At 42.2% G+C, this 11,000-nt stretch overlaps 1 protein-coding gene and 1 pseudogene across 1 annotated transcript; both read left to right on the forward strand.

The window, feature by feature from the left end:
- Nucleotides 1-292: 292 nt before the first annotated feature.
- On the forward strand, nt 293-1,237 carry LOC142458641 (olfactory receptor 1E2). Its single transcript, XM_075559598.1, has one exon. It carries the CDS (start codon nt 293-295, stop codon nt 1,235-1,237), a length of 945 nt encoding a protein of 314 aa, XP_075415713.1.
- A 1,543-nt stretch (nt 1,238-2,780) lies between these two features.
- Nucleotides 2,781-6,772, forward strand: LOC142458643 (glyceraldehyde-3-phosphate dehydrogenase-like; annotated as a pseudogene).
- Nucleotides 6,773-11,000: the final 4,228 nt, after the last annotated feature.

Consider the following 11,000-nt stretch of genomic DNA (forward strand, 5'->3'; position numbering starts at 1 on the left):
AAAAACAAATGAATGGCCAAGTGAGTAGCAAGGAGACCAATACTTTGAATGTCTCAGAAGCTAAGAGATATGAATGATTTTGGAAGGAAGGAATATAGTTTTATATTCAAAAAAATAAAAAGAAAAAAGATCATTATTAATTGTAGAAACTGATAGAGACTATAAAAATTGTCCTTGTTTTCATGAGAAAAACAAGCATTATTACAGAACATCTAATATTGCATAAATATGTATATTTTAATTCAGGTTTTAATGAACACTGTTTGTCTTGCTTAGATATTAGTGACACAGTATGCCAGGGGAGAATCAAACCATCATCTCAGAGTTCCTCCTTTTGGGCCTGCCCATTGAGCCAGAGCAGCAGAACCTGTTCTACGCCATGTTCCTGGTCATGTATCTCACCACAGTCCTGGGAAACCTCACCATCATCATCATCATTCGCCTGGACTCCCACCTGCACACACCCATGTATTTGTTTCTCAGCAACTTGTCCTTCTCTGACTTCTGCTTCTCCTCTGTCACAATGCCTAAATTGCTGCAGAACATGCAGAGCCAAATGCCATCCATCCCCTATGGGGGATGCCTGACTCAGATGTACTTCTTCCTGTTTTTTGGTGACCTGGAAAGCTTCCTTCTTGTGGCCATGGCCTATGACCGCTACGTGGCCATTTGCTTTCCCCTGCACTACACCACCATCATGAGCCCCCAGCTCTGTCTCTCCCTGGTGGCACTGTCCTGGGTGCTGACCACATTCCATGCCATGCTGCACACTCTGCTCATGGCCAGGTTGTCTTTCTGTGCGGACAATGTGATTCCCCACTTTTTCTGTGATATGTCTGCTCTGCTCAAGCTGGCCTGCTCTGACACTCAGGTGAATGAGCTGGTGATATTTGTCATGGGAGGACTCATTCTTGTCATCCCATTCTTACTCATCATCATGTCCTATGTACGGATCGTCTCCTCCATCCTGAAGGTCCCTTCTGCCAGGGGCATCCGCAAGGCTTTCTCCACCTGTGGCTCTCACCTCTCTGTGGTGTCCCTGTTCTATGGGACAGTTATTGGCCTCTACTTATGCCCATCGGCAGATAATTCTACCATTAAGGACACTGTGATGGCTATGATGTACACTGTGGTGACCCCCATGCTGAACCCTTTCATCTACAGCCTGAGGAACAGAGACATGAAAGGAGCCATGAGAAGAATCTTTTGTAAAAGAAAATCTCTCTCTGTTTCATGATTTGGGGATTTACATTATTTTATTTAGTAGTTTTATTGATATCAAATTTAAGACACTATTACTAGTTTTATTGATATCAAATTTAAGACATTATTTCAGACTTTTTTTACTATCTTCGTGGAAATGTCTGGTGTCATAAAATAGTAAAACATTTCTCATATATAAAAGAGATGAAATGGAACTGTGTTGTTGAACTATGGTTGATACGGGGTTCTTGGTGACCCACTGGCTGCTCTTTGTGTTCCCGATTGAAAAGTATGAGTTATCATTACATGGTTTTGTGGCATTAGTTCCTTTAAAACGTTTTAAATAGAAATGCCTTATAATTCAGCTATCTCACTAATAGGTATTTAATCTTGAGGATTGACAGCCATGACCTGAATAAATATATGAATACCCATGTTCATTGCAGCATTACTCACTATAGCAAATATATATGTATATATACATATGTAACAATGAACTATGACAAAATGATGAATGGATAAACCACCTATGATACACACACAAAGGAATACATTAAACATAAGAAAGGTTCCACTAAGCACCTCATAACACGGATGAGCCTGTAGTGCACAATACTTCTTGAAACCTATGAGTCACAAAAGAACAAATATTGTATGACAGGGCTATTATAAAAATTCAAGAACAGATTTTCACACAGAAAGAAATATTCTTTTACTATTACCAGGGATGGGAGGGGACGGGAGGATAAATCACTATCTAGATAAGAGATGTATAGGACTGGAAAGGCAATATACAGTAAAAAGGTAGTCAGCACAACACAGCCAAGGCGAATGACACCAGGAGGTGCCCCAGAGGAAAAGACAACCAAGGTGAATGCTATTACTTATACAGCCTTCAGTGTGGTGCAGAACTCAATGGTTCTCCCCACTGGACCAATAGGACACACCATGATCAATGGAGAAAAGATGGAAGTTGTCAAGGGTTTCACCTTGCTTACATCCACACCCAATGTTCTTGGAACCAGCACCAAGAGCTCAAAAGAAACACTGCCTTGGGTGACCTCTCTAAAGTCTCTAAAGGCTATTATTTTGAGAAGTAAGGTGTATCTGACCCAGGCCATGGTATTTTCAATTGCCTCGTATGGATGTGAAAGCTGGGTGTTGAAAAAGGAGGACAGACAAAGAAACAATGCATTTGAATTATGGTGCTGATGAAGACTATGGAAACCTGCTCGGACTGTCAAACGAAGCAGCCAATCTGTCTTGAAGAAGTGGGGCCACAGTGGTTCTTAGAAGTGAGGCCAGTGAGACTTGTCCAAGTGCTTTGAACATGCTATCTAGAGATACCAGCCCATGAACAAGGCATCGATCTTGGTAATGTGGAGGGGCAGTGAAAAGGAGGAAGGCCCTCGATAAGATGGATTGACACAGGGGCTGCAACAACGGGCTGAAACATAAGAATGATCATAAGGACTGGGCAGTGTTGTGTTGTACATCAGGTTGCTATGAATCAGAACAGGCTGGAATGCACCTGATAACAACATCAATAACAACACAGACTGATGATAACAGTTACAATGCACAATAATCTACAGGTAGGTACATATGCAAGTTGAACAGATGTGGGAAGGTGAAGAGCAGTGTACTCATGAGCATATAGAGGTCTGCTAGAGGATGCTTCTCTGTGTCAACATTCTGTTTAATATCTTTCTGGTTGTTCCATTTCCAGTCCCCTAGTTTCCCTGCCTCCTTATCTTCTCATCTTTGCCTTTGAGCAATTGTTGACTTTTGTTCTCATATAGATTTTTAAAAAAAACTGAAGCACCCATACTCAGGGTGTTTATTTTGTGTTCCAACCTGTAATTAGACAAAAAGGTGATGTCAGGGTTTTGGTGCAAGGTTTAAAAAGTATCCCTGAGTGATTGTCTCAGGGAGTCAGCAGCTTGAACTTTTGATGTTTACTTAGCTCTACTGAGGAGTCCTGGTGGCCTAGTGGTTACATATTGGGCTGTAACCCATAATGTCTGTGATTCACAACATCCTAAGTTCAAAACCACTAGCTATTCTGAGGGAGGAATAGGGCCTCCTACTTCTATAAACAGTTACAGTCTCAGAGTCAGAGGCTTACTGTTACTTATACACCCTGTCCTATAGGGGGCATTTTGAGTCATTGGCAGTTTGATTTTTGGTTTAGGTCTATTGACTACAGTAACTCAGAGGAGTTCCCCAAAGTAACAACAAAATACAGAAAGGTGGAACCATTTAATTTATGGTTCAAATCTATTATAAGTTATATGATTCCACTCAATTTTATATGCTTAAATTTCTCTTTTGGAAATAATTATTGATTGACTCACAGTAAGTTTCCAAAAGTGTGCAGAAAAATGTTTAGTACCCATTTTCCAGTTTCTCCCAGTGGTAGCATTTTCTAACCAGGAAATTGACCTTGACACAAATACTCAATTCAACCATAGAGTTTACTTGGATTCTATGAGTTTTTGCAGGCACCAGTTATTTTTCTATGTCTTTGTATTGTTTATGCATTCATCATTTGCAAAAATTTGCATCCCCACTGCCACAACCAAGAAACAACTATCCCATTACCACAAAGGGACTCTTGTGTGCTGCTTCTTTATAGTTCAAAGTAGAAAATGTTTTGAGGGTGAAAGGGGTATAAGTAGAGGAATAAACTAAGACTGTCCTTGGTAAACAAGGAAGAGGAAGAGGGAAGGAGTGAGGGGCAGGGAGGGGAGATGGGGGAGAGAACAAATAGAAATGAACTATGTGTAGTTCACATGTTGTGCAAGAGAGTAGTGTGTAGAACTACTTATATTTTTCCCTTTGTACCACAGACCTTCGATAAAAGGAATATACTCCATCTGTTCTCAACTAAAGAAATACTAGTCACTTAAAGCATAAAAGATAATTTAGCTGCTTGATTTACTGGTGAACAATATGTCATTCTATAATGAGATACCTTGCTGTGTTTTCAAGGTAATTTTGATTATATGACCTTTTTTTGCCAAGCACACTGATTTAGAACCTAAAGCAGGCTTAGTTTATAATTTCACTCTGTTAAAGCCTGGCTGGATGATTTTTAAGAAACAGGCCCGGTAGTACCGATGAAGAACACAGCTTTCCCCCAGATCCTGGATGCTTCCTCCCCCCAACTACCATGATCCGAATTCTACCTTGCAGGACTGGATAGGGCAGAGGTTGTACACTGGTGCATATGGGGGCTGGAGGCACAGGGAATCACGGTGGATGATACCTTCAGGACCAAGGGTGTGAGGGTCGATGCTGGGAGAGGGGAGGGTGAGTGGGTTGGAAATGGGGAACTGATTACAAGGATCCACATGTGACCTCATCCCTGGGAGATGGACAGCAGAGAAGGGGGGAAAGGAAGACTCCGGATAGGGCAAGATATGACAAAATAACAATGTATAAATTACCAAGGGCACATGAGGGAGGGAGGAGTGGGGAGGGAGGGGAAAAAAAAGAGGACCTGATGCATAGGGCTTTAGTGGAGAGCAAATGCTTTGAGAATGATTGGTTCAGGGAATGTGCGGATGTGCTTTATATAATTGATGTATGTATATGTATGGATTGTGATAAGAGTTGTATGAGCTCCTAATAAAATGTAAAAAAAGAAAAGGAAAAAAGAAAATGATTAGGGCAAAGAATGTACAGATGTGCTTTATACAATTGATGTATGTATATGTATGGATTGTGATAAGAGTTATATGAGCCCCTAATAAAATGTTTAAAAAAAAAGAAACAGGCCCTGTCTTGGTTTACTTTGTGTTCTCCTTTCTCTTCACACACTTCTTCCTCAGGTGTAAGACATCTGTATATACCTAGAATAAGTTTATTCCCAATGTGTTTTAATGAGCATAGGTAGTAGATTGCTTGTATAAATGAGGTTAGACTTGAGATAGCCTAATAGGACCTAAGAGAAGAAGGAATTGGGGAATGCACAGCATAAAAGAAGTGTGGTGTTGGCCAAACTATTCCCTTGTCTCTATTAAGGCTGATGAAGATGATGTAACAAATATATATATATGTCTTAGTCTTCATTTATGTCTTTGACTGGGATTTACAAAGTGAATCAGGTTCCCATTTGACTGTTTCTGATGTGGAACACCTATCCTCAGAGTAATACCAATACGACGGGGCAGCACAGTGCTCTGAACAATGTGTCCACCTGCAGACAGCTGGAGAATCAATGCTTCCCTACCATTTAAATGTAGTCTTTTTCTTTAAAAAAAATGGTGGTATCCTTTAAAACATTGTTTATTTTATTGCCTTTGTTGAAAATACACACAGCAGAATGTACACAATGCGACAATTTGTTCATGTACAATTCATTGACATTTATTATATTCTTCCAGCTGCAAAACCTTTCTCCCCCTCTGTATAAGAAAGAGGTTTAGATACAAGAGCAGTTGTTTGTTAGTCTGGGTAGACTAGAGAAGCAAACTCATAGACACTCATATGTAGGTAAGAAAGAGGGTGACTCTCTTCTCCTCCTCGTGTGACAGGCAGCCATCTCTTCTCATTCCCCTGCAGTCACAGCCACATCCGGAGACACAATAGTGAAGGTCGGAGTGAATAGATTTGGCGACATTGGGTGGGTGCTCACTCGGGCTGCTTTCCACTCTGGCAAAGGGGAGATTGTTGCCATCAATGACCTCTTCATTGAACTGAACTACATGGTCTATATGTTCCAGTAGGATTCCACCCACGGCAAGTTCAAGGCACCATCAAGGCTGAGAACATGAAATCTATTATCAATGGGAAGTCCATCTCCATCTTCCAGGAAGGAGATTCCGCCAACATCAGGTGGGGTGAGGCCGGTGCTGAGTATGTCGTAGAGTCCACTGGTGTCTTCACCACCATGGAGAAGGCTGGGGCTCACCTGAAGGGCGGTGCCCAAAGGTTGATCATCTCTCCCACTTCTGCCGATGCACCCATGTTTGTGATGGGTGTGAACCACGGAAAGTAGGACAACTCCCTCAAGATTGTCAGCAATGCCTCCTGCACCACCAACTGATTGGCCCTCCAGTCCAACGTCATCATGACAATTTTGGCATCATGGAAGGACTCATGACAACAGTCCATGCCATCACTGCCACCCAGAAGTCCGTGGATGGCCCCTCGGTGAATTTTGGCTGCTCAGAACATCATCCCCACATCCACTGAAGCTGCCAAGGTTGTGGGCAAGGTTATCCTGGAGCTGAATGGGAAACTCACTGGCATGGCCTTACATGTCCCCACCCCCAATGTATCTGTCGTGGATCTCACCTGCCATCTGCAAAAAGCTGCCAAGTATGATGACATCAAGACAGTGGTGAAGCAGGTGTCTGATGGTCCACTCAAGGACATCCTGGGATACACTGAGGACAAGGTTGTTGACTTCCACAGTGACCCCCACTCTTCTACCTTTGATGCTGGGGCTGGCATTGCCCTCAACGTCCACTTTGTCAAGCTCAGTTCATGGAATGAAAATGAATTTGGCTACAGCAACAGAGTAGTGGACCTCACGGTCCACATGGCCTCCAATGAGTAAGAACCCCCTGGACCACCAGCTCCAGCAACAGCATAAGAGGAAAAGAGGCCCTCAGCTGCTGGGGAGTCTTCCCCACTCAATTCCATACCCTAACACATTGAGAAATTTCCATTCAGACACCCTAAAGAAGAGATGGGGCTTAGAGAGTCTGATCATGTCATGCACTATCAATAAAGTACACTGTACCCCACCCCCTAAAAAGATTTGTATACAAGAATAATTGTACACTGAGAAAACATCTCAACTCAGTCCATTTCTAGCGCATTAGTCTGATATTAGCCCATATGTCCAATACCAATATATAAAGTCCTCTTCAGACTCATGAAATACATACAATGATGCCGAATTCAGGAAGATCACAGGCCAGGAGTGGAAAGTCTCTGGATCATGTGGTGTTGTAAGCATCTCAGCACTGGCAGGGGTTTCTGTGTAGCTTCTCTGGCTTCAGAGGTTTGGTTGCATCAGGGTAGGTCCATGTGGCTTCTCCAGCTCATGGCTCGAGGGTAGTTCCATGTGTCTTGTCAGTTCCAATGTCTCCCAGGGAGTGTCTTCAGAGTTGCACACACCTCCAAGGAGGACCAGATATCCCAGAATTCTCAGGAGAAAGCCATGACCACACAGAGGCCTCATTGGCTATGATCAGATTGACAGACTAGACTCCACCTCTTCACTCTTAATCCTCTCAAGTCCAAAATTGACACTGGCTTATGTAACTATCACACCTTCCTTTTTCAATCTGCTCTTCTGCATTGACATAACCCCCCCTAAGGTTTCAGTCTGTCCTTTTGAGTTGCTGTTGTCAGTTTGATCGCGTACAGGTTGTGTTAGTCTGGGCTGACTAGAGAAATAAATTTATAGACATATACAAGAGCAGTTGAATATTTAGAAAATACCCCAGCTCAGTTAAGATCTAGTCCATTAAGTCTGATATTAGACCATATGCCTGATACCACTCCATAAATTCCTCTTCAGACTCATGCAACACATGTAATGACGCCAATGCAGGAAGATCATATGCCAGGGGTGGAAAGTCTCTGGATCCAGTCGCGGTGGAAGCATCTTTGCACTGGTGTGGGTCTCCCTGTGGCTCCTCCAGCTCCAAGGCTCCGGCTGCCATCAGCCTAGTTCTATGTAGCTTGTCTGGAGAAAGACGAAGCAGAGTCTTTATCTATTTGGCCTCCAGTGAGCTATTTATCCATGTGGTGCATCCAAATGAGGTCATCAAGCTGTGACCTGCCTGACACGCTAGACTCTACCTCTCCACAAGTTGACGTGAGATTATGTAACCGCCACACAGATAGATCTTAAAAGAGTGGAATACTCAGAGCAGAGTTCTTTGCTAGTTGAGCTAAACTATAGTTTGTAGTCATTTTCTTGATTGAGCATTTGCTTGATGCTGTAATTCTCTGCTGATTTGCATCTAGTGTTTATTCCACCAATTCTGTTTGCTTTTGAATGGCAATTTTGTGGGCAAATGGGCGAATGCAACTGCTCATGCCACCATTTAACTCTGCTTCTCCTTCTACAAAAGGGTACCCCCCAAACCATCGGAATTTTTTCAAAGCTATGTATTTAAACATTTTTTAACCATACAACCGTATCATGTTCAAAGTACTCTCCATTACACTGAATACACTTGTCAAATCTGCAATTTCATTTTTGGTTGTTGAAAACATTTTTCAAACTTATCTGTTTGGATGGCTGACTACACCTCCTGCATTTTTTTCTCCATCCCTTCTACATCACCAAAGTGCTGTCCTTTTAAGTCCCTCTGCATTTGTGGAAGCAAAAAGAAGCTATATGGAACAAGCTCAGGGAGTAAGGTGTGTTAGGCAAAAAAAGCAGTTTGTTTTTTTGCCAAAAACTGATGCACTGAGATGGCTGTGTGAGCAGGTGCATTGTCATAGTGGCAAAACCAAGTGCCCTGTCTGCCACAAATCAGGCCTTTTTTTTGCACACTGTTGAGCTATCTTTTCAGAACCTCAAAACAGAAAGCTTGATTAACAGTTTGACCTGGTGGAAGGAACTAAAAATGCACTATTCCTCTCACATTAGTGGAGAATTGTTCCGTTTTAAATATACAAGAAAGTACCATCACCACCACCATCACCATCCCCCCCAAACAGAAAAGCTTCAGTGCCATCCTCTAAAGTAAATTCTTCTGTGGGGAAGGGCAGTTGTCCATGTAGCTGATATGGGGACCGAGCCCTCAGGTCCCACAACTGGTCCCCCTCTCCATACTGGCATGCTGCATTTGTATCCTGGAACACTGGATATAAGTATGGTCCCTTTTTCCCTCCAAATTTTCTGATCTGGCAGCAGGAACTGCAGACGGGTGAGTCTTAACTAGTCGCTATTTCCCCCAAGTCCAACATCTATTCCTTTCTGCGTTTTATGCTAGTGTGCTCAGTATAATTTTTAAATTCATGCAATTGTATGTATTGGTAATTTTTCCCTTTTCATTTCTGAGTGGTTATTCCAAATAATTCCACTAAGAACTTTTGTGTGTATGTATGTGTGTCTATTTTTGATACTTATATATTCTGTTGTATATATGCACCTAAGGGTGAATTTGTTGGCATGTAGGTGTATTATATTAGATATTACCCAAAAGACTTTAAAAACACACTAATTTGCACACCAATAAGCTATATGAGTTTTCCCGTTTCTTGGTATATTAATGAACATTTGAAGGGTCAATGGTGGTGTAGCAGGTTGTGTGTTAGGCTGCTGGCTTCAAGGTCAGCATTTCTAATCCACCAGTTGTTCTGCAGGAGAAAGATGAAGCTTGTTGCTTGTGTAACAAAATCAAACCCTGGAAACCAACAGGGGCAGTTCAACTCTGTCCTATCGGCCTGATATGAGTGGGAGTTTGTGATAGTGAGTTTGGTTTATTTGTTTTTAATAGTGATGATTTAAATTTTTTAAATCCAATCTCTGGGTGTTAAATGGTATCTCATTTCTCTGCACTTCTTTGATGACTAATGAGGTGGTTGAGTATCTCTTCATGTTAACTGATCAGCAGTTCTCAACCTGTGGGTCACAACCCCTTTGGGGGGTCTTATGACCTTTTCACAGGGGTCGCCCAAATTATAACAGTAGCAAAATGACAGTGATGAAGTAGCAACAAACATAATTTTATGGTTGGGGGGATCACCACAATATGAGGAACTGTATTAAAGGGTCGCAGCATTAGGAAGGTTGAGAACCACTGATTTAGATGCATTCTTTTTTAGCAACATGAACATTTGTTCTGTTCATTTTCTGCTAGATTTTCTTTTTCTTATTGACTTGTAGGAGTTCTTTATCAATTCTGGATGCAGTAGACTTTTATTCTGGGCCAGTCTTAACATTGCGTGTTGCACGTTGGCTTACTTTTTCATTCTCAATGGTGTATTTTATGATGATTTTAAAATATTTAGGTAGTCATTTTATCATTCATTTTCCTTATAGTTAGTGTTTCTTATTATTTTTTAATAAGATATTCTCCAGACCCCCCAAAGGTTCAGATAGTATTCTCTTTTGCTATCTTCTAGAAGAATCCCTGGGTGGTGTAAATTGTTAATGGGCTTGGCTGCTAACTGAATGGTTGGAAATTTGAGCTCACCTAGAGGTGCCGCAAATAAAGGCCAGGGATCGACTTTGAAAAATAAGCCATTTCAGGCATCGGACCTGACTCCGGGATGCATATGGCAGCCAACTAAAAAGGAGGGCAAAAAGAGGGGGAAGAAAAAAGGAAGCAAACAAAAAACAGCAACAACAAAACCACAGGGTGATGGGGAACAGGGCACTAGTACACCCACAGGGAGGGTATTGCTTATGTCTCCACAGGAAAGGGATAGAGGGACCAGACCACACCCCAGAGCACCAAGCCTTGAGGGAAATACACTGGCATGTAGCAGTGAACTAACAGAGAGGACGATGGGACCACTAAAGATATTGTAAGGAATTCTGGGGCATGAAACAGAACCAAAGATCCAATCGGCAAAATTTAGAAGCAGGCTCTATTGGGAGGCTTGTGGGCGGATTCAGCAACTCAGGGAATTGAGCCTTTGAAACCGTGCCTTAGGGAATTTAGGCTGAGTTTTTACACCCCTGCTGGCAGGCACAGCTGGGAAGGGTCCAAGCTGGGGAGGATCTGTGCACACAGGTGCTTCAGAAGGGAGAAGGTCTTTGACCTTATCTATATGCCAAGGATGGGTAGAGTGGAGTGTGCTTATCTTCAGAA

This window comes from Tenrec ecaudatus, chromosome 10, assembly GCF_050624435.1.
Source record: "Tenrec ecaudatus isolate mTenEca1 chromosome 10, mTenEca1.hap1, whole genome shotgun sequence".
Classification (NCBI taxonomy): domain Eukaryota; kingdom Metazoa; phylum Chordata; class Mammalia; order Afrosoricida; family Tenrecidae; genus Tenrec; species Tenrec ecaudatus.

Excerpts from the sequence above, each read along its gene's own strand:
- LOC142458641 (XM_075559598.1), top strand. The coding sequence starts at position 293 with ATGCCAGGGGAGAATCAAACCATCATCTCAGAGTTCCTCCTTTTGGGC.